Consider the following 27,591-nt stretch of genomic DNA (forward strand, 5'->3'; position numbering starts at 1 on the left):
CGCTGTCTTGTCTCCGCGCCCGACGGGCCCTGACGCTAACCGAGCCGCTCTCGGCCCCGCGAACCAATCCCGGCCGGATCTCTAGCCTCCCCGCTCCCTCCCCCGGGAAGTGAGGCGGCCAAGGGCGACTCCGCGGGTACACAACTGCCGCCGCCGCCGGCCAAGCCCCCCGCCCCGCGCCGCCCCCAGCTCGCGCCCCTCGGTGCCCCCTCTGCGGGAAAATGCGAGGCTTCGGAGACCGGGGCCGCGACCGTGACCGCGGCGGGTAAGAGGCGGGGGGTGCGGCAGCCCGGTGTGGAGGAGGGTGGGGGTGGGGCGGAGACTTGGGCGGGGGGAGCTCGATCCCCGGCGGGAGGGGGCCTAGGTCGGGGCCTCGGAGTCAGGGCCACGGGAAGGGCTGGGTCCGGGCCTGTGAGGAGCCGAGTGACGGGCTGGGAACCCGGAACTGGGGGTGCCCGCGATGGGAGGAGGCCGGTGGGATCCGGGGGGGGGGGGTGAGGGGCCCTGGGTAGCCACAAGATGTGGAAGGAATCGCCCCCGCACACCGTTGTTCCTGCTCTGCAGTGTCTGGTGCGAGAAGACAGGGAAGTTTCTCCTGTGGCTGGCAGGATACTCCTTCCCTATCCCTAGGCCTGATTTCATGGCCTTTAGGAGTGAGGGCTTGTACTTTGCCTTTCCTTCCTCCACACTGTTCCCACTTCGCGCCGTAAGGATCCCTCTTCCTCCACCTGCTAACCTCGCTTTAGACGCCTTTGCTCACCATGGACGACACACATAACTTGTAGAGTGGGCTGGACCTGACCACTTCTCTGAATGTTATTACCATTAAAATGACCAGAAAGATTGCTATTAAATAACAATGCACATCTCTGCAGTATTCCCAGCCCCTGCTGACTGAGAGAGTGGAAACAGACCTGAAAGTTGAATGTGGGCCTCTTGTGTAGTAACAGAGCCCTGATCCCAGGGACCATGCCCCTGGATTAAGCCTCAGGAGTGTGTCCAGGGTTGGGAAAAAGAAATCCGCAGTCAAACACAATCTTCCATATTGCTGTGCAAAGGCCTAACAATTTGGTTCCCTGCTCTTTTTATTATTCTTGATATCACTCATCATGGGGCCTCATTCAGTTTAGGAGAATCAGGTTTAGTTGAGCTCTGATTTTTGGGAGCAAAACAAAAGTATAAGAAACCATCCAATATCACAAAATTCTTGATAGAAAATATATGAATGGTCCAGGGTTGTTTGTGGTGGTGGTGTTTTTTGTTTTAGTAGAAGGGGGTTAAGAAATGGCAGTACCCCAAGTTTTCCCTGAAAAAGACAAGTAGTGGGGATTAAAAAGGAGGAATCAGGCCCTGAGAGAGAGCAAATAATAAAATATACTCACTGCTCCTCTTATTCCTTCTTTGATGATTGATTTTTGAGTCAGGAAAAATGCCTGCTTGCCACATTTAAATTTATTTCCCCCTTTACTCTAGGTGAAGTTCAAGAATGTTTTCCTTGCACATGGAAGTGCTTGTTAACATTATCTTTCCTAGTAGAGCAGGGGAAGCTAGGAGTTCCACTCTAATTTTATATTCACATCCTCCATACATACAAACAATCCCCTTATGAAATAAAAAGATCCTTTCAGTTGTATTGCAGAGAAGAGGGCCCCACAGTACACAGATACTTAAAGGGGCACTATCCAAATTTTAAGGCATCAGCATTTGATCTGCCTTGACATTTACATGATCTCATTTGGGATAACGAGATGTTTCTTCTTTTTAAGAACTTTGCTTTCAGATTTTAAGCCATCATTGGTGTAGAACCTACAAAAGCACAATACTTTGTTCTCTTTAGAATTTTGCTGACATTGTTGATACACATTGCATCATCAAAATGTATTATGACAGGGTTTAGAGTGACCACAGGAAAGGTAATTTAAAATCTTATTTCATCTCCATGCTAAATGAAGGGGGGAGAAAAATATTTTAGTCAAATAGAAAAGGACAGAATCGGGAATGGGGAAACTACTTGACAATGGATCTTTAATAAAAAAAAAAGTTTAATTCACATAACTGCATAAGTAATGGGCTTTGGCCCTGATGTTATTCCAAGTAATACTTTGCTTTGTTGCATATCTTTATGAACTGCTACAAAAATCTCACAAAACTTAGTTTTCTGTAATATCAAAAACTGGGTTGCATGTGTCTATATCTATATTGTAAATTTGTTTTGATATCGAAAACTCTGTTCCTGGACAGTTATGTACCAGAAGTTCAGCACATCATGACTCTTTTTGAAAAAATCATTTCTGAGATGTAAAACAATGTTTCTAATGATTGCAGTCATCAAAAATTGTATGGTGGTATTTGAAAGATAATTGAGTACTCCACCCAATGTGCTGGACAAACTCCAGTTGGATGTTTACATTCTGTTTACTGTTCATTCCTGTTGTAGGGCAAACTAGATCTGGAATTTTTCTTTGCTTCTTGTCATCTACAACTCATTCAGGACTTTTTAGGACTGGGATGGTGCAGTTTTACTTTGGCACTTGAATAAGCTGCTGCTGCATTCAATTCTGGAGATGGCTGCATTTCATTATTGGTGAAGTGATCACTCAATATCTAAGACCAATCTGGACTCAGTCACTTCTGAATCAGGGGAAATGAAATAACTTTGTGCAAGTAAATAGAATTACTTGAGCTTTACACCAGTGTAACTGGAATTGTAATCTGTTTCATATCGGTATGTAAAATGTCAATTACCTCAGGATCAGTGAATGGAAATGATACATATTGGGGTATTATAAATGCTAAAAGACTCACTTTTTGGAAAGCCAATCTAAAGCTATATTGTGTATAAGCAAAGCAACGTGGAATTGAAATTCTGCGAACTGCATCCTGGTTTTGTGTATTGATGACAGTAAAGCAAACAATGTCCAAATATCTAAGGCTCTGAATTTGCAAGCATTCATGCATATATTTAATTTTTACTCACCTATGTAGTCCTATTGCCTTCATCAGAAAAATTACTTAGGTGCACACCTTCAGGTTCTAAACTAGCATAGTCTGAAGAATGTATTTAATGATTGTGAAATGCTCCTGTAACTAGTAACTTACACTGACAGTCCTAAGAAGTCATAAAAGATTCAAATCACTATTTAATTACAACAGAGGGTCCTGTGGCACCTTTAAGACTAACAGAAGTATTGGGAGCATAAGCTTTCGTGGGTAAGAACCTCACTTCTTCACTTGCATCTGAAGAAGTGAGGTTCTTACCCACGAAAGCTTATGCTCCCAATACTTCTGTTAGTCTTAAAGGTGCCACAGGACCCTCTGTTGCTTTTTACAGATTCAGACTAACACGGCTACCCCTCTGATACTATTTAATTACAGATGGTTGTAAATTACTTTTATGATTTATAGTGTTAAATATGATAAAAGTAAATAAGCAGCCATTTTAGCAATCTGATACGGAATAGAACTACATTTACAGAAAGGAGAAAAGGGCTGTCAAGACTGCAGCTTAACCAACATTTTTGAACCTATAACTTTATAGTTAATTTGATGTTGGTTAAAACACTTAATTTACCTTGCCTTCTACAAGTGTAATCCCGTTTCCCGTTCTGCTTTCTCTGAGTTCTACTCTGTATTGTCACTCTAGCTTCTCTTGGGAAATAACTTTCAGAGGACACTTATTTAACATTTAAAACATTTCCTTGCCAATATTACAAATAAAACCATGGATTATTAAAACAAAAACACTTAAATCTGATTTAGTTTTGACCAGAGTGTAAATTTTTTAATTTTTCTCAGTTTGGATCAAGTAAACCTTTTTTGTTGATAGTTTCTAGTTAGTTTCATTTTCTGGTACTCCAGTATTAGCATAATGTTCTATTGTTTCGATGGAAATACTGCAGGAGTCTTTATTCAACTGGAGTTTAAAAAAAATCAAACACTCTTTCTTGCCTTCAGATTTTTTCAAAAGCTTATTCTTTATCATACCTAAATTTAGAATAGCGTTTGATCTGACACTATTTAAAATAGCAGCTTCTTTTGAAATCTGGCACAATAGTGAAACAATAACAGGTTTTTCTAAGAACTATTTAAAAGATGTACTATTAAGTAAACATAATTATAATAGCTAAACACTTCATGCCAATCTGTGCTTCAGTTTTCAATACTTCCCAACTGTGGTGTAGGCCAGAAAAACCACGTTTATTCTCCTTTGGATAAATGAATAATTACATATAAATCTCCACCTCTTTTAAAAATAAATAAAAATTAAAAGCAGGGTGGAGTGTATACCTTATGTAGTGGATAAACTGTACTAATTTCTGAGTAGCTCGGCCAGTTTTTATTCTTTATTTTCTCTCGAGACTTTCTCAGAAGTGTCTAAGAAATGGGACTCAGTTTCCCCCCCCCCCATCCAAATACTTCTGCTGTGACCCTGGTAAAAATTGTGTCTGCTTTGTAATTGCATCAGATCTGCCTAGCAAAAACTCTGATACTGACATCAGCTTTTCTCTGTGCTTTATTTGTACGTTGACTGGGGCATATTGATGAGGAGGGAAAGAAAAGGTGAAAGAGGAATGATGAAATAGTTACTTTTAATGTAGAATCTAACATTATCGTTGGAGGAGTGGTAATTAGGCAATAGACTTTACTGAAGGGAGCAAGAGTACTGAAGACCTTCCCAACCCTTGTGTCTAGCAGTATTTTAAGGGCATTTTCAGAGTAACTAAAATTTCAATATTTGTTTTAACTTAAAGATAACCATGAAAGCATCTGAGGAATCTACAAATGCCAGAGCTGTGAAATCCTTTTATAAATGTTTTTTTTTAAAAAAACTTATGTTGGTACCCCCAGGTTTGGTAGTCCTCTGCCCCCAAAGAAATTTGGTAATCCAGGGGAGCGTCTACGCAAAAAGAAGTGGGACCTGAATGAGCTGCCCAAATTTGAGAAGAACTTTTATGTGGAGCATCCAGAAGTGGCCAGGCTAACGCCTGTAAGTTTCCTTCTCCTGTCCTTTCTGTTTTCAGTGCACCAGAGAATCTTTAAAAGTGGGAAAACTGGGGATATGCAGACTATATTCTAATTGTATTTCCCTGTATTGTTTTGTATATACACTCAGCAGACAAGTATTTCGAGTGCTTGCTCATGTCCATTCCAATGTAGGTGTGTGCTCGCCCCACGCACCGCCACTGGAAATTTCCCCTTGGTGGTGTGTACACACACACACACACACACACACACACACACACACACACACACACACACACACACACACACACACACACACACACCCCTCTGCTCCGCGGAACTAGTCCTTCCTGGCACCGGGGAGCGCCTCCTGCTTCGTGCCACAAGCTGAAGCCTGTCAGTGACCCCCATTCCAGCTGCCTTAGGTGCCTGGGGGAACCTCACATGGGGGAGCACTTCAGAATCTGCAGACGCTTCAAGGCCTGCGCCAAAAAAGAAACGGACACCAGGCTTAGGTTCCTCCTTGGAGGCAGCACTTTGCCCTCCTTCAGAGCCTAGTCACTCGGACTTGGCGCCGAGTACTTCAGCCTCGATAAGAAGCGCCCTGGCTTCTGTTAGGAATACTCAGCGCCATTCCACACTTCAGGCGCTGAAAAAGGACGCTTCTGCTTCTCGGGACTCCCAGCACCATCCATCATCCTAGGTGCCAAAGAAGATCACTCTGGCAAGGAACTTTCTGCATCGTTCTCCATCGCCAGTGCTGAGAGAGAAACCGAAGACGATGGACAGGGTGCGATCCCTAACTCCAAAGTCCACGAGGCAAAGAGACGCTAACAGGGTGCGACCCATGCTGGGCCACTCTGAGACCCCTGCAACTTGCCTGATGCTGTTGACTTTGGCCCCAGAATGGACACCTTTAAGGCTGGCACCGATGGACTCTCCGCCATACGAGAGCCACCAGAGCTCTGCTGCCCTTGCAATACCATCTGTGCCAGAGGTGTTCGAGGCCGCGAGACATTTACTATCTCTCCTGGTACCACCATCCCCTGCCGTATGGGAGATGTCAGTGGCGACAAGAGCTCCCATGGCACCAAGGCCCCAGGTGCTGTCATAAGGGAAACCAGTCATCCTGGGGCAGCCCCCGTCTCCTCCCTCCTGGCACTGTTTGCCGGTAGCAGTCGGCACCACTCCACTCTGGTTGCCTGGAAGGGAATCCTTGGAGGCGGAGTCATACGTCTCCTGCAGAAGCCGGCACCAACACGCTAGCCAACATCACCCAATGGCAGACATGGGCCAGGGCATCCCTCCTGCGGTTTGGCCACCAGCACAGTGGCAAATGGAACCCCTGGGTTTTTCCTCCAGTCTAGGGTTCATAGTCCATAAGATCTTACTCCATTGTATTGGAATCTAGAGCACCCCCAGTGCCCTCCTAGGAGCAGGACCCAGATCTCGGTACCGAGCCTGGGGCTGAATATCAAGACCTGGCACCATGAGATCCGTCCTGTGCTGAGAGCAAGGAGCCAGTGCCCCCTGCATGCGCAGGTTTTCTCTTCCTCCTCTCCAAATGAGGCAGTGATGAGAACGGACATTGTGTCCTCTCAGGTTGATTACAGGGCGCATAAGTAGCTCCTCAAAAGAGTAGCACAAAATCTGTGGATCCAGGTAGAGGAGATAAAAAGGAGTCCTCACATGCTCTGGTGGATATTCTAGCTGCATCGGGCCCCTCAAGAGTGACTTTGCCCTTCAATGAGGCTACTATGGACCCCATCCAGGCCTTATGGCAGACCACAGAATCCCTTCAGCTGATGGCAAAAAGGGTGGAGAAAAAGTACTTTTTTCCAGCTAAAGAGGTACGCTTATCCACCACCAGGCTCATTGGTATAGTATCAGCAGCCAACGAGCAGGAGTGACAGGGTCAGCAAGGTCCAAGGCCAAGGATGCCAAAACTAGACCTTTTTGACAGAAAGGTCTATTCAGCTGGCAGCCTCCAGCTCAGCAAGTGCTCCTGAGCAACTGTGATTTTAATTCCTGGGACTGTGTGGCAAAATGTAAAGAATTATTACTGTAGGAGTCCAGATGCGAATTTGCAGCCCTAGTTGAGGGAAGATTAGTGGCAAGGGTGTCCTTGCAGGGCGCCTTGGATGCGGCAGACTCTGCAGCCTGATCCATGGTCTCAGTGGTGGCAATGTGGAGAAGCTCCTGGCTTCACTCCTCGGGCCCACCCCATTAGATGCAGCAGACATTGCAGGACCTTCCTTTCCAGGTGTTCATCGTTCTTTTTGGAGCGGGCAGACTCCAAACTGCACAGCCTGAAGGACATGAGAGCCACGCTGAAGTCCCTAGGGCTGCGTACACCAGCTCCCTCTAGGAAATACTTCAAGCCCCAACCAGCTACTGGTTTCTTCCAGGCACCTGCCCGGTCAGACTATAGTAAGAGGGAGGAGCAGGGGCTATAGGAGAAGACCTCTGCCCCAGTCTTCATTTGGGGGGTGGGGCACGACACCTGGCAGGATCTAAGCAGGCCTTTTGATAGGACACTTTGGGACGACGTACCGGGAAAATTTGTGGAGCCAGTTTCCTAAGTTTTTTGTGAACCGATTATCCCACTTCTATCAGGCGTGGGCCCGTGTTACTTTGGAGCTCAGGGTGCTATGCACAATAGCACTGGGACACACCCTTCAGTTCAGTTCCCCTCCTTCCAACCCCCTCTCCCTGTTCCTCTTCAGGGACCCATCTCACAAACAACTTCTAGCCCAAGAGGTGCAGTCGCTCCTAAGGGTGAGAGCAGTGGAGGAGGTTCCACAGGAGTTAAGGGGCTGGGGGCTCTACTCCATTATTCCCTAATCCCAACAGCCAACGGCAGTCTCAGACCAATTCTGGACCTGTGAAACCACAACAGATCTATGAAAAAGCTCAAGTTCCGCATGGTTTCCTTGGCCTCCATCATCCTCTCCCTGGATCCAGGGCATTGGTACGCCGCCCTCGATTTGAAGGATGCTTTCTTTTATATTTCAATCTTTCAGGGACACAGAAGGTTCCTCAGATTTATTGTGAATCATGTGCTCCTGTTCAGCCTATCAGTGGCCCCTCAGATGTTCATGAAGTGCATGGCAGTTATGGCAGCCTTCCTGAGGAGACATGGGGTTCAGGTCTACCCTTACCTCAGTGACTGGCTGATCAAAGATCAGACCTTGCCCAGGTGGAATCCAATATAAAGTTAATACAGTCAACATTCCAGGACTTAGGTCTGCTAATAAATGTGCAGAAGTCTACTCTCTCCCTGGTTCAAAGAATAGAATTCATCGGGGCGATCCTCAACTTGGTCCCAGCCAAAGCCTTCCTCCCGGAAGCTCGATTCCCAGCAATAGGGATGCTTATCGAGAACCTCTGAAATCACCACAGCACCTCTTCAGGCGTGGTTGGCATCTATATACTCAATGGGCCAACACCACGTAGACACGGTCATCACACTTCCCTCATCAGTGATCACCTCCCTTCTTTGGTGGTTGGACCCACTGGCAATGTTTGCAGGAATCCCATTGTCAGGATCCCAACCATCAGTGTCTCTCATAGCAGATGCTTCTCGAATGGGCTCGGGAGCTCACTTAGGGTCCCTCAGAACCTCTGGTCTCCAGAAAAGCTCTCACTATACGTCGTCAGGGAACTTTTGCCTGGGCTGCCAAGCGTTCCAACCCCACATGGCGGGCAAGTGCATGTGAGTTCTCACAAACAACACAACGGTGATGTTCTATATCAACAGGCAGGGTGGCGCACGCTCCTCTCACCTGTGCCAAGAAGCACTTTGCTTGTGGGAATTCTGCATCTCCCACTCAATCCACCTCGAAGCCTATCTCCCAGGGTCGCAGAACAAGTTAGCGGACTACCACAGCTGATCTTTCTCCAGCCATCACAAGCGGTCCATCCATCCAGATGTTGTGAAAGGCGTTTTCCAGAAGTGGGGGGACTCCCCAGATCTGTTCATGATGCACAACAGGAAGTGTCTCCAGTTCTGCTCCTTCATGGTTCACAGTCCGCGGTTACTCGCAGATGCCTCTCTTCTCTCTTGGATGGGCTATCTTTTCTACACATTCCCTCCCATTCCTCTCATACACGAGGCCTTGCTGAGGGTCAGAAGGGACGAAGCGTGTCTCATCCTGGCTTGGCCATGTCTGCACTGGTTCACCACGCTCCTAGACCTTTTGGTAGAAACGCCAATCCATCTGCCACCGTTTCCAGACCTGATCTTCCAGGACCATGGCCGTCTACGTCATCCAAACCTCGAGTCCCTTTGTCTCATGGTCTGGAAGCTCTATGGCTGAACCTCACAGAGCTAGCATGCTGAGGGCTGGTTTGCAAGATGCTTTTAGGGAGCAGAAAATCCTCCACTAGAGCCACTTACCTGGCAGAGTGGAAAAGATTCGCGATCTGATCTACGAAGAAAGGTGCTACACCTACACAGTTAACTCTACATTCATTCTAGATTACTTGCTGCACTTGAAACAGGAAGGCCTAACCGTGCCATCTATTAGGGTCCATCTAGCTGCATTCTTGGCCTTTCACCCATGTTCCGTTTTCTCAAACTCCATTTGCAGTTTGTTTCTTAAGGGCCTTGAGAAATTGTATTCCCATGTATGGCAACCAATCCCTCCCTAGGATCTCAACTTGGTGTTGGTAAGGCTAACAGAACCTCCGTTTGAACCGTTGGCAACATGCTCTCTGCTGTACCTGTTCTGGAAGGTGGCCTTCCTGGTGGACATTACTTCAGAACCACCCCAGACGATACTCTTCAAGGACAAGGTCCAGTTGTGTCTGCATCCGGCCTTCCTCCCTAAGGTGATTTCACAATTCCATAGTAACTGGGATATCTTCCTACTGGTCTCCGAAGCCTTATGCCAACAGGGAGGAACCAGAGGCTCCACTTGCTGGACATCAGACGTGCACTAGCCTTCAACGTAGAAAGGACTACATGATTTTGGAAATCTATTCAGCTATTTGTAGCTATTGTACACAGGATGAAAGATCTTCCAGTCTCAGCCCAGAGAATTTAATCATGGATCACCTGTATTCGTACATGCTACGATGTGGCCCCACTCCTCCTGAACTGGTGATGTATTCCACAGGGGCCTAAGCATCTTTGGCAGCATTTATGGCTCAAGTTCCTATCCAGGACGTTTGTAGAGTGGCATCGTGGTCATCAGTTCACACTTTTGTATCTCACTACACCATCACCCAGCAGGCTAGAGATGATACTGGGTTTGGCCGAGTGGTATTACAATCAGCATATTAGAGAGCACACGAAGAAGAAGAAAAAATGGTTACTAGCCTTGCATAACTGTTCTTCGAGATGTGGTGTTCATGTCCATTCCAACCCCCCGTCCTCCCCGCCTGTCCCTCTGTTGGAGTTAGCCAGCAAGAAGGAACTGAAGGGGCTGTGGGTCAGCGGGACCCTTTATACCAGCCTTTTTCATCTGTCCTGTGTGCTTCTGAATTTCCTTTTCCCCATTGTTAAATTGGATTTTAAATACAAGACTTCAGTTTAATTATTTTCTAATCCATCATCTCCTTGGTTGACCTGTCTGGTTCTATTAGTGAGGCATATCTGATGCCATGATTTATTATTGTGGATAGGAGCTACATTGTTGCAAGCACTACATCAGGAAAGTTTTTGAACAAACTAAACAGTTGAAGGAAAACAAAACACAACAGTTTGTTTGAATCACAGATGCTGCTGCTAATGGATGAGAAATTTAGGAACAGTCCGTTGCCCTTTTCATAATTTATTTTAATCCCATCTTCCTGTTTTTTTCCCTTTAGACCCCCCCCCATATACAGAAAATAAAAGTATAATAAACTGAATTATCTTTTTAATCACCTTTCTTGACAAATTCCATACACCCTCCATAGGAAATAGTTCTTTTTATGTTCATATAAGTGCTCAGCTGTAGGATGCACACATCTGTGAGCTCAGTCGGAAGATTGAATCAGCAAGGTCCTCATCTTCACACTATGCAGCCTCGTGCCTCCAGCAAGGATATGTAGGGAGGCACAGAGCTGCTGCTGCAATTCCTTCTCAGACACCTGCAGGTCAAGACAGCAAATGCATGTCCACTGTGTCCTAGAAGCTCTTTCCAGCCTGTATTGTACTTATTTATTTCCTCTTACTTTGCACAAGATTGTGCTTTGGAGGGAGGGGGATTCCACCATCTCGGTTTCCTGGGAACATTTCCTTGGCCTTTCTCTTCAACCTAGTTTCTGAGGTATGCCAAAGGCCCCAGAATTCAAATCCTGCCAGACCTGCAATACATTTTTCCCCCAAAGGCAAAAGGTTTTCTAGCTGTCTTCGGTGTCCCAGAGACTCTCACATCCCATCCAAGTGCAAAGTTTGCACTGGGTTTAAGAACAGGTTTCACAAAGAAATGTTCTTGAAATCAGGGGAGTTTGTGTGCCAGTGTTTTCCCCACAACATTCAGGGTCACACTACTAGAGTAATGGATGGACAACAGGGTGGATGTGTACTATATAAATTGGGGGCGGGGGCGGCAAAATCCCAGTCTTTGTGCATAGAGTTACTAAAACTATGGAACTGGTGCATTGCCTACCACATAGAGATCTCCACAGGACCATGTGTGGGAGCTCAATAAATTGATCTGCCACAGCAACTGTGAAGAATAGGGCCCCCCATAGTGGATCTCTTTGCAACCCTGACCAGTATGAAATGCCAAATCTTCTGCTCCAAAATGGGATGCAGCTGCAACTCTTTAGGGGAGAGCCATTCTAGTCCCCTGGTCCTGTGCTGTTCTCTGTGCCTACCCTCCAGCACCACTAATCCCCAGCACTTTAGTCAAATTGAGGCAGGAGCAAGTGAGGGTCTTCTTAATAGTACCGTCTTGGCCCAGACAAGTGTGGTACTCATATCTACTCCACTTTTCTGGAGGAATATCTCAACACTTCCCTCTCAGCTGGGAGCTCCTGACACCCCAATTGTGTTTATCTGAACTTCAAGGCTTGGCTCTCAATGGGTCTCAAATTTTAGAATGGGACTGTGTGGTTTAGGTCCAGGCTGTACTTTTGAATAGTAGGAAGCCTTCCACATGTAAGACATACCTGCAGAAGTGGAAACGCTTCCTTTCCTGGTGTTCCTGTCACTCCATATCCATTTCTGAAACTACTCTCTCAAGGATCCTTGGTTGCCTGTTAGAAATTATCGTCTTTTTACCTGAGTTTTCTTTCAGGGTGCACCTAGCAGCTACTATGGCCTTCCATTTGCCTGTTGAAAGATTTTTTTTTTTTTTGGTTTGTTTTTGCTCACCCTACCGTGGCCAGATTCTTTAAGGATCTGTCCAACTTTTCCTCATATCTGGAACTCCACACCTCCTGAGGACCTTAACTTGGTCCTCAGTGCCTTAAACTCTCCTTTCCAACCTATGGCCACCTGCTCATTCCTTCATCTCTCCGTCAAGACCTCATTCCTGGTAGCTTTTGTCTCCGCTGGAAGCTGATCTGCCATACACTGCCTTCTGTTGTGACAGGGTCATGTTATGTCCTCATCTTAATTTCCTGCTGAAGGTCAGGATATCAGTCTACCAGTATTTTCCCCAAACCTCACCCATTGAGGGAAGAGGCTTGCCACCATACGTTTAGATGTTTTGAGGCCCCTCATCGTCTATCTGGACAGGACTAGATCCTTTAGAATGTCCCCATGACTGCTAGTAACCTCTGAAAGAATGAAAGGACAGTCTGTTGCCACTCAGTCTATTAAAGTGAGTTTCAGGTTATATCATCGCTTGCTCTGAGGCTTCCAGGGTACAATTCCCACCTCCAGCTTACAGCCCGCTCCATCAGGGCTCAGTCTGCTTCTTTTGCCCTTCTCAACGACCTTCCTATCGTAAAAATTTGCAGGGCTGCAATCTGATCCTCAGTTCACATGTTCTCCAAATGTTATGCTATCCTACCTGTGTCCAAGATGAATGCGTCCTTTGGCTACACAGTTCTCCAAACTGTCCTGGATCCACCTCCTCAGCACCCACTTCTTTGCTGAGTTACTGCTTGTGAACCTCCTGTGGTGGAGCACCCATAGGGATATATACTTGGAGGAGGAGAAGTTACTTACCTTTCAGTAACTTGAGTTCCTTGAGATGTTTTGTTCCTGTGGGTACTCTACCTCTTGCCCTCCTTCTGCTCTGCTGTGGAGTCTTTGGGTATGTCTACGCTACCCGCCAGATCGGCGGGCAGTGATCGATCCGGCGGGCAGCGGTTTATTGCGTCTAGTCTGGACGCGATAAATCGACCCCCGAGCGCTCTCCCGTTGACTCCTGTACTCCAACGCCTTGAGAGGCGCAGGCAGAGAAGAGTCGACGGGGGAGCGGCAGCAGTCGACTCACCGCGGTGAAGACACCGCGGTAAGTCAATCTAAGTATGTCGACTTCAGCTACGTTATTCACATAGCTGAAGTTGTGTAACTTTGATCCCCCCCCTTGCGCCTCCCCAAGTGTAGACCAGGGCTTTGGCTCTGTAGTTGAGAAGGACCTGGAGCGTCAGCAAATCTATGCCTCCATATACATCCTCGCTTGGGAGTAAGAGACTTCGTAGTGCGTAGTTGATTCACATGGCCAGTCGAGCACGTGGGGGTGCGTGCATCCTACAATGATGCGTCCCTGGGGACAAAACATCTTGAACTCAAGTTACTGAAAGATAAGTAGTCTTTCCTTAATTGCCTTATTTACACAATGCAAAGGGATATCAACTTTAACTCATTTAAAAAACAACAATGAATTTCATTAGTTGCAAGTACTGCACTGCACTTGAATGCCCCTGTTAATTTTTGTTGTTTTACAATCCCATGTTTGTATTTTCAGAATGTTTTTCCTCTCCTCTGTGTCTATGTGAAGGAGTCTCACAAATGGGAAAGTAACCATAGGTTTAATCCAAAACATACATTAGTGGGAGTCTTTCCATTGAGTTCCCTAGGTTTTGGATTAGGCCCTGTACTGGGGGAACAGTGAAACTGACTTTGTGCAAAGTGCTGTCAAATGTGCAAAGTAAACTGGAAAGGTAGAGAAATATTTTTCCTGATCCTTCAGTTAAGCTAACCTGGGATGTTACTTATAACAATAAATAAGTACAGATGTTTCAGAAAATGTTGTCAGTATCCCACTTAAAAAATATTTGGGCCTTAATTTATCGTTGCTATGTTTCTGAGTAATGTTTTCCACAAGAAAGGAAATGTATGTTCACAAGTGGTTCTGAGCAGCAGTTCTAGGTCAGGGCTGCTACCGCATGGAGCTCTGCATGGAGCTCCCATTTAATTGCATTGGAAAGAGAGGGACCACCCTGCTTCATGCCCCATCCTTAGTGAGTAGAAATCTATTTTGCTTCCTTACACAATCAGATCTCTCAACCAGGCTGTCAGCTAAAGCATTTGTGGAATTTATTAATAGTTGACATCAGAAACATGTATTAAATTGCTGCTGACAACCTGGAATTTTATGTTTTTTTGTTCCCCCCCCCCCCCCCCCCTCCACCTAAATAGTATGAAGTTGAAGAAGTGCGACGAAAGAAAGAGATTACAGTTAGGGGGACAGATGCCTGCCCCAAACCTGTGTTTGCCTTCCACCATGCTAACTTCCCACGTGAGTATTCTGTCATTCAAGATGCTGATCAGCTTTGTTGTTGGGGTAAAGGAGGAGTGCTGGGATAACCCCCTTCTGATCAGACCTATTTGGTTCTAGAAAGACTTCATCAGATCTAGTGTAGCTTTAGAGATCTTAATCAGAAAAGTAAACCTTTGAGAATCTCAGATATGACAAGCTGGAGGATTCCTTAAAGTGAGAAACTTTAAATTGCTCCCAAACTGGGTTCTGTAGGAAAATTTCCCCAGCACTTCTGTCTTCAAACTGATGGCTTTTACTCAGACGTACATAGTTTGTGTTCTTCACTTTTTTGTTTAACTTGCAGAGTATGTAATGGATGTCTTGATCGATCAGAATTTCACAGAACCCACTCCAATTCAGTGCCAGGGCTTCCCATTGGCCCTCAGTGGCAGAGATATGGTGGGCATCGCTCAGACAGGCTCCGGGAAGACCTTGGCAGTACGTGTTTGTGACCATTTCCTCTTAATTGCTTTGTATGAGTTTCTTCTTCCTTTGCATCTCTTGGTTGGTCATTCAGACATGTGCAAAGGGAGAGTTATAGCATTTTACAACATGTTCGGTCTGTGTTGTAAGTGGGATAGTTAAGTAGTAATGAGCACGTGGTTTGTTTTGTGTGCCTGATCTTGTCTATCTTCTACTTGGCTGACCCACAGCCAATGTTTCCATTTTTTAGAGGGGAGCATATGTTTGATTTTTTTTAAATGGACCTCACTTACTGGTTGACTTAGTTACACATTTTAAAATCACAAAGGATAATACAGGCTCGTACTTCCCACCGACATAGGCAGGAGTTGTAGGCAGTGTTCCCTCTAATTTTTCCACATCACCTCCATATTGGTGCACATAACAAAATTAATGTGGTGGGGGTGGGGCCAAAGGGTTCCGCGTGTGGGATGGGGATGGGGCAGAGGGGGGGCTCCGGGGTGGGGCCAGGGACAAGGGGTTTGAGGCTGTGACAGGGAGAGAGGACTTTGCCCAGCTCTCTCTCCCCACAGCAGCACCTGCGCTGGGGAGGAGAGGTGCCTCTCACATGGCCCCGTCAGGTCTGGGCTGGGGCCAGGGGAGGGGCACCCCTCCCCTGGACTCAGCCCAGCCTGGCCCGGAGCTGCCGCGGCCGTGGGAGAGGCGCCCCAGCCCAGCCTGGCCCGGAGTGCACTCAGCGCTCGCTACGCATTAGATGACTCCCTGGCTATTGCCTGGGGGAGCACGTTGAGCCGCCGTGCGGGGCATAATGGCAAAGAGAAGCTCCTCCCGTTTCGTGCACGGCGCGTCTGAGTCGCCTTGCTGCCAGTGTACCAGAGCCTTGGTGTGAGCGGGGCTCTACGGCAGCTCCGGGCCAGGCTGGGTTGGGGCCGCGGGAGAGACGCTCTCCCCTGTCCGCAACAGGTCTGTAGCTGGGTTGGGTTGCGTCTGGGGTTGGGGGAGAGGAATCTCTCCTCCTTTCCTCTCCCCCCCCCCCCCCCGTCCCGTCCCGCAGCCCTGAGCACCTGCACAGAGCTTAATAGGCCGTGCAGCTTAGAGGGAACTTAGGTTGTAGGTGCTCATTAATTCAGAAAGTCAGGCAGTCTTTTATTATGTATCTAAATGTAGACATCCAAGTTTGAAAGGTTTATTTTGCAGCCACTAAAGCTTGTGGTACTTGCCACTGCTTGAGGAAGGATGTTAAGCTAAATTCCCCATTACCAGGATCCAATATGATGATCATTGGCATGATCTAATATGGAACACCCGTCTCTTAATTTTCTTCTATTTCAGTACTTGCTGCCTGCAATTGTTCACATTAACCACCAGCCATACTTGGAGAGGGGAGACGGTCCAATTGTAAGTGCTCCTCAATTTTTTTCCTTTTTACATGTATAATATGCAGTTAACAGAAATGTGTAGATGAATTTTGCACCACAATGCCATAAAGAGGAAGTAGAGAACTGTTCATTGTAGCAGTGTGGGTAGCACGTTCCGTGTATCAAAAGCCCAGTGATAATTATCAGCGTGTACTAGAGCCGCTATTAGTTGTTTTTTAGGTAATTGAGTGCTGACAATCTAGTCAATTCTGCCTCTGATATCTGAGCAGAGATAATTAATTATCTTAGCTTGAGACCGTGTTCTCCACTCAGCTATCCTGGATGGTTTTTTTTTTTTTTTTCCCCCTCCCGTAGTGTTTGGTTCTAGCTCCTACCCGAGAGCTGGCCCAGCAAGTCCAGCAGGTGGCTGATGATTATGGCAAATGCTCAAGACTTAAGAGTACCTGCATATATGGAGGAGCACCCAAAGGTCCCCAAATCCGAGACCTGGAGAGAGGTAATGGTATTCTTGTGTGTTTACAAATTCACTGTTGCAGGAACTGTGCTTAAGGTAGCAGGAAAATATGATATTGTAAAATTATAGTAAGAAGTAGTGGTTTGGTGTTTTGTTTTTTTTAAGCCTGTTTGGAAAGGTGCTAAGCATGATCACAGCCCTATCTACTGCTACAATTCACGGCAATGGTACCTCCAGTCAGAGTGGTGGTGTGCATACAACAGTACCAGTCATCCATATTTGTCTTGTAACTTATTTAGATGGCTGTTTTTCCTCCTCTTTTTTCTCTGTACATCCTCCCCATATGACCATCTTTACAGTTGCCAACTTTCTAATTGCACAAAATGGAACACCCCGCCCCTTCCCCGAGGCCCTGCCCCCCGCTCACTACATTCCCCCTCCCTCGGTGGCTTACTCTTCCCCACCCTCACTCATTTTCACGGGGCGGGGGGTTGGGGAGGGGTGAGGGCTCCGTCTGGGGGTGTGGGCTCTGGGGATGAGGGGTTTGGGGTGCAGGGAGGGAGTTGGGGGGTGGGGCAGAGGGGTTCAGGGTGTGGGAGGGAGCTTTGGGCTGGGGCAGGTGGTTGGGGTGCGGGCTCCATCTGGGGGTGCGGGCTCTGGGATTGGGCTGGGGATGAGGGGTTGAGGATGCGAGAGGGGGCTGCGGGTTGAGGGAGGGGATTGGAGTGCAGGGCGGTGAGGGCTCCGTCTGGGGGTGCAGGCTCTGGAGTGGGGGTGGGGATGAGAGGTTTGGGGTGCAGGGGGTGAGGGCTCCATCTGGGGGTTCAGGCTCTGAGGTGGGACTGGGGATGAAGGGTTCAGGTTGTAGGCAGGGGCTCCATGCTGGGGGGCGGGGCAGAGGGGTTCAGGGTGTGGGAGGGGGCTCTGGGCAGGGGCTTGGGTGTAAGAGGGGGTGAGGGCTCCGTCTGGGGGGATGGGGCCGGGGATGAGGGGTTTGGGGTGCAGGAGGAGGCTCCGGGTTGGGGCGTGGGCTTGCCTCCAGCGGCTCCTGGTCAGCAGTGCAACAAGGCTAGGACAGGCTTCCTCCTGCCTGTCCTGACTCCGCGCTGCGCCCCGGAAGCGGCCAGCAGGTCCGGCTCTTAGGCAGAGGCGTGGCAGGTGGCTCTGCACCCTGCTCTCATCTCAGGCACCTCCCCCACAGCTCCCATTGGCCACGGTTCCCAGCCAATGGGAGCGCGGGGCTGCAGCAGTGCGTGGAGCCCTGTGGTGGCCGCCCCACCCCCCCGGCCTAAGAGCCAGACCTGCTGGCCGCTTCTGGGGTGCAGCGTGGAACCAGGACAGGTAGGGACTAGCCTGCCTTAGACCTGCCGCTCCGCCAACTGTACTTTTAAGCGCCCAGCCAGCGGTGTTGACCAGAGCCACCAGGGTCCCTTTTTGTCCGGGTGTTCTGGTCGAAAACCGGACACCTGGTCACCCTAAGTGTCCCCTTCTCCCTGTTTGTTGGGAAGACACCACATTTATTGACTGTGGGTCAAGGTTTAGGACTGACTGACACCCTCAGGTTGAACTCCAAGCATTCTGCCTCCAAAGTTGTATAAACGGTCAACCTCAATTTCTTAGCATATAGCAGAACTTTCTAAAAAAAAAACACTACAAGTTTCCTTCAGACTCTTTTGTTCTCAGAGGCTTGCCTTCCTAAACTGTATCTTCAGTTGGAGTGGGAGAGAACTGGCATAATTTCTGGAGTGTGATTTACACTAGAAAATTAGGTTGGCATGACTGTCGTTCAGGGGTGTGAAAAATCCACACCCCTGAACAACATAGTTAAGCTGACCTAAGTCCCTATGTTGACTTAGCACTGTCTACAGAAGAATTCTTCCGTCAACCTACCTACTGCCTCTCGGTGAGGTGTATTATCTACGCCATTGGGAGAACGCTTGCCATCAGTGTACGTTTTGCCTACACTGAAAATATTAGTATTTTTTCCTCCAGCTTTGGAAGCTGCTGTTCTTGGAATTTGGTCTGAAGTCCTGGCCTAGAACTAAAAGATTTGGTCTGCCACCAGCAGCTAGGGAGACTGTTGGATATGGAGTTTCTCAGAGGGGAAAATTCTCCCTTCCTCAGTCTCTAAACTGCTCACTGGACAGCTCCATGAGTTTGGAGGGCTTAACTGTGAGACGCAAGTGGAAATAATGTCTCCTTTTTAGGAACATAAGAATTGTCATACTTGATCATTAGTCTGTTTAGGCTTGTATCTCGAATAGTAGTAGATGCTACAGAGGAAAACAGATGTCTATCTTCCATAATAATTGCCTAATTTAAATGATATTGTACATCATTTCCTCTTTCTGTATACAAAGCCTTCTGAGCAAATGAAAGGTTGAGCTATCTAGTAGCTGTTGAATAGGGTGTGGCTTCCTGTGTTACTACAAAGGGGCTGATTAGATACAGTATTGCAGTGGTTCTCAAACTTTTATAGTGGTGACCACTTTCACACAGCAAGCCTCTGAGTGCCACCCCCTTATAAATTAAAAACACTTTTTTTTTTTTATTTAACACTATTATAAATGCTGGAGGTGAAGCGGGGTTTGGGGTGGAGGCTGACAGCTCGTGACCCTCCAGATCATAACCTCGTGACTCCCAGTTTGAGAACCCCTGCAGTATGGGAAACTTAGCTGGGACTTAAACTTTTATTCCTCTACAAAGTGAGCTCTCTAGAGTTAATAGCTTTGGATGAGGGGGATTCAACTGGACTGGAAGCATAGGTTAATTTTACCTTTTCTGCTGTTGTTGAGTCGTTACATTTCCTTTTCCATGTAATTTCTTGGAGGAGGCTGTCTGCTCCTGGACTGTATTCAAGGTTCTAATGGTAGTGTAACAGTAACTTCAGAATGGTTAATAAAATGATTAAGGATGCCTAGAGTTCCTAGTAAAATAGTAGTGGCTCAGTCTTGGGCACACATATAAGGGAAGTGTTATAACAAATTTACTGTCAAAAGTGGTTTATTATGACTGTAGAAATATAAGCCCATCCCTCTTGTATGTTGAAGGCGTTGAGATCTGCATTGCCACACCTGGCCGCTTGATTGACTTCCTGGAGGCAGGAAAGACCAATCTTCGCCGATGTACGTACCTTGTGCTGGATGAAGCGGATAGGATGTTGGATATGGGCTTTGAACCCCAAATTCGTAAAATTGTTGACCAGATACGGGTACGTGAACCTCTGATTTATAGTTTCCTTCAAATTCCCACTCAAAATATATCATCCAAATAACGTCTTTTCCCTTTCTTTTAGCCTGACCGGCAAACTCTGATGTGGAGTGCCACTTGGCCAAAGGAAGTGCGCCAGCTTGCTGAGGATTTTCTGCGTGACTATGTTCAAATCAACGTGGGCAACCTGGAGCTGAGTGCTAACCACAACATCCTGCAAATAGTGGATGTATGCATGGAGAGCGAGAAGGACCATAAGTAGGCCGTTGTTCTGCTATCCCAATTTTTTGAGCGGGAGAGGAGGAGGGAGGCTTAAAAACTTCATTGCACAGGAGTATTTTTAAAAATAATCAGTCCACTGCAGTTACTTGCAATCATGTAATTTTTCACTACTGAAACTTACTAACCAATATAATCCCATAGTCATCTAGTTGCTTGTAGCTGTTCGCTAATGTTATTAAATACTAAGATAATTTAACTCTTCATAAATAGTACTGAACCAGTTTTCTCTTAAGTGGTTGCTTATTACAGGCATTCTCTCAAAATAATAAGTTGAAAGTTCTCTCCTGTGTTCTTGTAAATACATCTTAGCTCTTCCTTTTGTTTTAGACTAATTCAACTGATGGAAGAAATCATGGCTGAGAAAGAGAACAAAACTATCATATTTGTTGAAACAAAAAGACGATGTGATGACCTCACTCGAAGAATGCGCAGGGATGGGTGAGTATCTTGTTTACAGTTATTTCCCATTAGGAATCCCTAAACTGTAGTGTGGGGAGGAGGAGGAGGAAATGCTTATGTTGCTAGTTTTGGAAGTGGTCTTTCCCTTCAGCCCCTTAGCCAGATGCAATGCTGGGGCTCCTGGAAGGTTCCATCGCATTGAAGCACTATATAAGAGGGACAGCATGCTGGCCTTCTTGGGACATACTGAATGCTGCAATGTGTATGAGACTGCCAAAGCAAAGGGATTTTCAGTATAATAGTGACGATTGGATTAAACACTAGTTATTAGTACCTGTAAGAATGATAGGTGCTTTCAGCCTCTACAGAAACAAAGGAGGGAAAGAATGCATGAGTATTTCTTAATGATTTTAATCCTTACCTGTTTTCTCTTAACATTAATAAAGCTGCTTGTTACCTCTCTAAAATAATGTGCATCTTCCATTTGGCAGCTGGCCAGCTATGTGTATCCATGGAGACAAGAGTCAGCCAGAAAGAGACTGGGTACTTAACGGTGAGTGCAGTGTCTGGGAGAGCTGGTAACTTGAACTATTGAAGAACTTCTGCTTGGTTTAGGCAAACACGTTTCCCCCTGTGTTTCTGTTTTTCTCTCAGATGCACACACTATCTGTGTTAATTGATTTACCTGTAGTCCTACAATGGTTTTTGTTTAGCCTTTGTACTTGTTAATTTCAGTACTGGGAGGTTGTTGCAGAGAACCACTCCTCTGTGTCTAACCCAAAAGGATTTGACAACTTCCAAGCAGTCTTTGTGTGCGTCCCATGTTTCTCTCTTTAAAAAATTCCCATCCTGTTTGGATTCTGGAAAGGTCATATATAAGTTAAATCCACAGCCTTCAGCATAGTTTGTGACTCCTAGTCTGTTTTCACAGTGGATTCTTGTCTTGCAGAATTCCGTTCTGGAAAGGCTCCTATCCTCATCGCTACAGATGTTGCATCTCGTGGGCTAGGTTTGTACATACAGGCCTCTCTTGCCTGCTGCTCCATATTTTTCTTCTTTGAACTCAAAAATATTTTCTTAAAAAATTCAAAGCGTGATTTTCCCCCACATGTGAAATACCTTTTTTTTAACATTACTCTTTTTTTTTCTTTCATATTCAAAGTCTCTTCCTGCTCCTAATGAACAGGCTTTGGTCTGCAGCAAGGCCTAGGCATGACTAATCGATCGCCAAGAGGGAGAAGAGACGTCCAATTATGCAACCCAATCCTTCCACTGCACCCCTTCCTCCCCACTTCCAGCTTTTTGCGGCTGGATGGCTAGGGCTGGATTGCTCCCAATTTACAGATGGGATCAGATAAAAGTTGAAATAGAGAGTCGTGTGGGAGAGTAGTTCAACATATAATAATTAACAATACATAGGTGATATATACAAATAAATCCCTGCATACACATAATTTCCCCATCAGATGTGCTCACATCTGGGAAAGCATTGCTCCAGCTTTTCTATTTTCACAAATAGCCTTCCCGGCTCTGTGTTGGTTGTAGGCAGGTTCTATTATATGCCTTCAATATATACTGTCCAAGTGTTGTGTTGGATCAGAATTACATAGATCATTTTCACATCAGTGAAATAAACTTTCTGGATGCATAAGTTAAAACACCCCCTTTTAATAAGTATATTTGTAGTATGAAACCTTTGTGTTTAAACATTAACCTTTCTCCCTTATACATTTGCCCAGAGTAAGTTTAGAAATATTCTAAAGCAATTTGGGTCCGTCTGCATTCTTACACTTCCCAGACGTGGCAAAGACCATTCCTGAGGGCCATATACCAGAGTTAGTGCCTCAGTGGTCTGATCCATTGTGGCAAATCTTAAGTAAAACTATTGCAAGTGATCCATCAAGAAGCACAGAGGGAAATTCTGTGATTACAGAAGAGTGTTAGTTATTTTAAACCGTTTTTTATATCGTGAAAGGGTGGCTGCACTGTGCATCTCAAGGTCATTTAAATGTTGGCAAACTAGTGAGAGACTTGGCAGCCTTCATTCACATAACCTTCACCCCACCCCCACCCCCAAAATTGTCCAACACTTCCTCTAAGAGGTGATCATATGGACTTCAGTCTCTGCCCTCTAGGGTCATGTCTGGACCTGTGCAGTTAGAACTTGGGCCTGTTGGGAGAAGGGACTGAGGCCGGAAACTAATTTTTATGAAAGAGAGCTGCTTTCTGTAGCAGTGTTTTTTTAAACAGGCTTGCTATGTGCTGGTAGCTTCTTTGTGCATCTTGCCTAGACATTTAAAACAGCCCCACCCCCAAAAATGCTCCCCCAAAACAACTCAATTGGATACCTCTCGAGAAAACACTCTCCCCCTTCCCCACTTCACCCAAGCTATGGGGGAAAGGTACCATAGTCTGTTTCTTGTTACTAAACAACATCTCTGCTTGTTTTGGGGCCCTGAGTTTGCTGCTTTTTAAAATAAAGTCACTTAACTGGCAAACTTCTGGACGACTTCCTCCAAGATCCTGGAAAGTGAAGGCTACTACATAAATAACTTAAAACAGGGGTGCGCGCTTTTTGGCTGAGTCACCAGGGCTTTCCCTCATCCCAATGGAATATTGGTTTCCAAAAAGCTCCTTCCAGGTAAGTTCTGGGTCCCATAATAACGTCTTGGTGATAATCTCCAGGAGAGAGGTCCTCCCTCTGCACTCATTTTTTTTTGTTTTTTTTTTTTTTTTTTTTTTGTTACTCTTCACTCTGTTAAACTAAAAACATTGAATTTGTTTTGTTTTGTTTTCTTTAACAGAAGCTTTGATATCAGCTGCAGATCATTCTCAGTGCAGGGTCGGGGGCATATCTGCACTGGTGGTCGAAGCAGCTCTCTAGACGAGCATGTCTGCTAGTTTATATCACTCCTGATTAACAGTCAGAGACTTGATCTGTGCCATAGGGTATTCTGGTTGTCTGACAAAGGGTGTGTGTCCCAGGCAGCTGGCCAGATCACTTTTACAATTTGTTCTTGATCTTGCTACAATATCTTCTAAAAGCGCAGGAAGATTGTGACTGTGCACAAATACATTGGAGCATGCTAGACTGGAGAAACCAAATCTTGTACTTGCTCTGATCTTTCTTCAGCCTGATATGTGCACATACAGGACCACCTTTTTAATCTGGAGAACATCCCCTGCTTTTTCTGGCCTTCCCCTCAAAAAAATCAAGTCAGCAGTGTCTGTGCTATTAGCTACAATTCCGGGTGCTTTCTGCCAGGAAAGCGCTTCCCTGTATCCACTTGATAATTCAACTCGCTTTGCTGCTCATGGATGTGCGGAATGGGATTGGCTAAGGATCACGTAGCCTGCTGCTTGTCAGACTCTAGTTAAACTCTGGCTGTGAAGATGTGATTGTGCCTATCATATTTTCCCCTCCCTTACCTTACACTTTTCCCATTAAAATATTCTTTGTTATTGCATCAAGGACCTTAGTTGGAGACTCGCGCAGCCCCCTGTGAAATCTGCCTTCTCACTCCCTTTTTGGTGTGATTCAGGACTTTGGAGTCAGCAAAGACTAAGGAGACCCCTTTGCTGTAATAAGAAACAGACATAAAGTCCCCTCTTGCCACTACAAACCCCTTGTTTTTATTTTCTCCCTGTCCCCTCTTTGAAATTGATGAAGTCTGGGCAATAGATGCAGTCTGACCCTTTGGATATAATTTTTGTATCTTCATTTTTTTGACATTCGCCCCTATTAACCCCGGGTGGGGCCAAAAAGCGTTGGAGGACCTGAAATTTTTACCTGAACCCAGGTTCTCCGGCACTTCACAACCAAATGGGGCTACAGAGAAGCATCTAAGCCAGTTCACAGAGCGAGCGTGTGTGGGGACTTCTCGCTGCCATGGACCCTTGATGCATGCTCCCCGCGCTCCAGTGGTCCCGTGTCAGAGGGCGGAGTTTTCGAAAGGAGGCCGCCAAAAATAAAAGGCAAAGAGACGGGATCGGCTGCAGCGGTTTCCCACAGGAGGAGGGAGTGTGCATCGGTCTGGTAACAAACAGAGAATGTTTCTCTCTTTTAAAAAAAAAAAAAAAATTACAAAAATCTGTGTTTTAACTTGGATATTTTCTGAATATTCTTCTTAAAATGCAGATTTTTTTCATGAACTGTAAGGACATTTTTTATTGTAATACCATTCTATTTTAACATTGCTTATCATAGCAAATATTTCTGCTACTGTAGGTGTTTTAACTAAAACGTTACACTAACATTTACTTAGTTTCTGCCCCATACATTTACAAAAATCTGATTTCCCAACAGATAATAGAATATTTTGATATCTCCTAGTGTTTAATGCTATTTTTGCATATGATGCAGCTTTTTTGTCTTTTCGGACACTCAGTTACCCAGTTCAGTCTAACATTTGAAGTTTTGACTTGGACAATTTTAAATTCTATGACTCAAATTCAAAAGTTTGCTAACACTGGGCTTAGTAGCATGGTGAAATGTTAGTGCAACGCATTCTCATGATAACTAAGAAGGCAGGTAAAATGTCTTAGTTGTGGTTTGATATATTTTTTTAAAATAATAAGTTGGCAGAATTTGACTACCGTGGCATAATTGGGATGCCTTAAATTCTAGGATAGGGGAAGTCATTCATTATATTTTATAGTCCTTAAAATTCATAGTGAAGTAAAAGCCTTTCATTTTTAATTTTCATGTGCTTGATTGGAAGGTAAGTGATCTCATTGCAGTTAGTCTTTAATAGACTTCTCCCAACAGAGTAAAAGTCCCTGTGGCAGATCTCTCCCTCTTCCACCCCAGCTTGCTGTGTCCACAACAATGGTGGCATTTTTATTTGTTCCAGATCATGTTTCTCTGAAGGAGAGGGGACTAAAGTCCGTTAACAAATTCAGATGATATTGTGTAAAGAACCTCTCACGTGGCACAAAGATGCAACAAGGGAAGGGTGAATTTGAATGGAGAGAACTGCTTTAAGACTTGCCATCAGTTTTCAGGTCATTGGCCTTTGACCCATGCATATGGCTCAAATTTAAACCTTCTACTCTTTTGGGATGAGTCTCTTGTTTTTATTCCATTCAGTTACTAACTTGTTTTTTTCTCTTATTACTGTCACCTGCATTCGTGCTCCCCACCTTTCGTTGGCACGTCCTTCTCTTCCTCTCCCCTTTCCTCCACCTACCCCTTCACTGTGCTTCGCTACCTGGGCACCTCGCAAGATGTGGAAGACGTTAAGTTTGTGATAAACTACGACTATCCGAACAGCTCTGAGGATTATGTGCACCGAATCGGCCGCACTGCCCGTAGCACCAACAAGGGCACTGCCTACACCTTCTTCACGCCGGGGAACCTGAAACAGGCCAGGGAGCTGGTCAAAGTGTTGGAGGAAGCCAACCAGGCCATCAATCCAAAACTGATGCAGCTTGTGGACCACAGAGGAGGAGGAGGTGGTGGTGGAGGTAAAGGCAAACGGGAAGGGGTTAGAAAGATGGAATAGGTGCTCCATCTTGAAGGAGGATAGGTGTAAAGAGGCAGAGCAAAACACCTTAATTAAACCATCTCAACATCAGACTGCTGCTGTCTTGCTTATTATATGTAAACTTATAGTAATAAATATTTTATTTACTAATTTTTATTAGTAAAATAGTATAAAACCTATTAATTTGGGGCATACATACCCAACTTAGGGTCCTTTTAGCTAACTGAAGGAGGGTGTTCAGTGTTTTAATCATAGCCATAGGATTTATTTCCCCAAACAGTGTCCTGCAGAGAACTGCCTCTGGGTGAATCGGTAAAGTAGTTATATTTCTTGCAGCCATGTCCTGCTTCCCACCTAATCGAACCACAGTCAGTAATCTGATACACTCCCCCTTCTTACTGGGTGGAGTGCTGCCTCCCAGCCCACAAGGAAACAAATGAAATTTGACCCAGTCCGTTTTAAGTCAGTGCTATATTTCTTCCAGTGTGTTTCTGTTCTGCTCTCATATCTTGGGGTAGATCATGATACAGGTTTTGAATTTGGTATCCACAGCTTGGATAAAAAGCGGGTCCATGGCAAAGTTGTGCAGGAATATTTTGCGACCCAGTCAATTGAAAATGTTATGGCTTCTGGCCCTATTGTCATGGAACTGTTGACTTTAGTGGTGAGGGAGTAATTAAAACCATTGTGAGAATTCAGTGCTTTACAGACCTTATGTGAGATATCCACAGTACTGAACCCCACTGTATTCACTACCAGGAGGTCGTTCTCGTTACCGTACTGCTGCCAGTTCAGCCAACAATCCTAACCTGATGTACCAGGATGAGTGTGAACGGAGGCTCCGGGGAGTAAAAGATGGCCGGAGAGACCGTGACCGTGGCGACAGTTTTGCCAATGGAGCCAACAAAACCTATGGCAGTGCTTATGGAAGTCCGAATTCCGCCTTTGGGGCGCAGCAGAGCCAATATGGCTATGCCCAAGGGAGCTATGGAGCAGCTGCCTATGGCACAAGTGGTTATGGCACTGCAGAATACAATGCTAGTGGCTATGCTGCCGCTAGCACTGCCACCGCTGGGAGAACCGCTCAAACCGCCACCCAACCGCAGTATGCAGGGATAGCTCGGTCAGGCCAGCAGCCTCAGCCTCTCATGTCACAACAATTTCCTCAGCCTCCGGCCACTAACATGATAGGCTATATGGGACAGACTGCCACATACCAGTATCCACCACCTCCCCCACCCCCTCCTCCTTCACGCAAATGAGACCACTTGGCTGCTGGTGACCAGTCTAGACCTCTTGCATTTAAAGGAACTTTTCTTTCTTTCTTTTTTCCCCACTGTGTTGTC

At 45.9% G+C, this 27,591-nt stretch overlaps 1 protein-coding gene across 2 annotated transcripts; it reads left to right on the plus strand.

The window, feature by feature from the left end:
• The first annotated feature begins 214 nt into the window (after positions 1-214).
• On the plus strand, positions 215-27,575 carry DDX17 (DEAD-box helicase 17). 2 transcript variants are annotated; one of them, XM_065415800.1, is made up of 13 exons: positions 215-265; positions 4,849-4,987; positions 14,492-14,591; positions 14,917-15,050; positions 16,368-16,433; positions 16,769-16,910; positions 19,919-20,079; positions 20,164-20,336; positions 20,688-20,798; positions 21,251-21,312; positions 21,709-21,768; positions 25,986-26,225; positions 27,005-27,575. In XM_065415800.1, the coding sequence occupies exons 1-13, from the start codon at positions 222-224 to the stop codon at positions 27,505-27,507; spliced, it is 1,935 nt and encodes a 644-aa protein (XP_065271872.1). In that variant the 5' UTR covers positions 215-221; the 3' UTR covers positions 27,508-27,575. The 2 variants fall into 2 exon arrangements, with proteins under 2 accessions (XP_065271872.1, XP_065271881.1); XM_065415809.1 differs by having other exon boundaries at positions 27,008-27,575.
• Positions 27,576-27,591: the final 16 nt, after the last annotated feature.

Source organism: Emys orbicularis, chromosome 1 (genome assembly GCF_028017835.1).
Source record: "Emys orbicularis isolate rEmyOrb1 chromosome 1, rEmyOrb1.hap1, whole genome shotgun sequence".
Lineage (NCBI taxonomy): Eukaryota > Metazoa > Chordata > Testudines > Emydidae > Emys > Emys orbicularis.

Bases quoted from the DNA above. Each gene is read 5' to 3' on its own strand.
- DDX17 (XM_065415800.1), top strand. From the start codon at position 222: ATGCGAGGCTTCGGAGACCGGGGCCGCGACCGTGACCGCGGCGG. The intron at 15,051-16,367 runs GTACGTGTTTGT...CTTCTATTTCAG, and splicing joins GCTCCGGGAAGACCTTGGCA to TACTTGCTGCCTGCAATTGT. The intron at 20,080-20,163 runs GTACGTGAACCT...CCTTTCTTTTAG, and splicing joins AAATTGTTGACCAGATACGG to CCTGACCGGCAAACTCTGAT.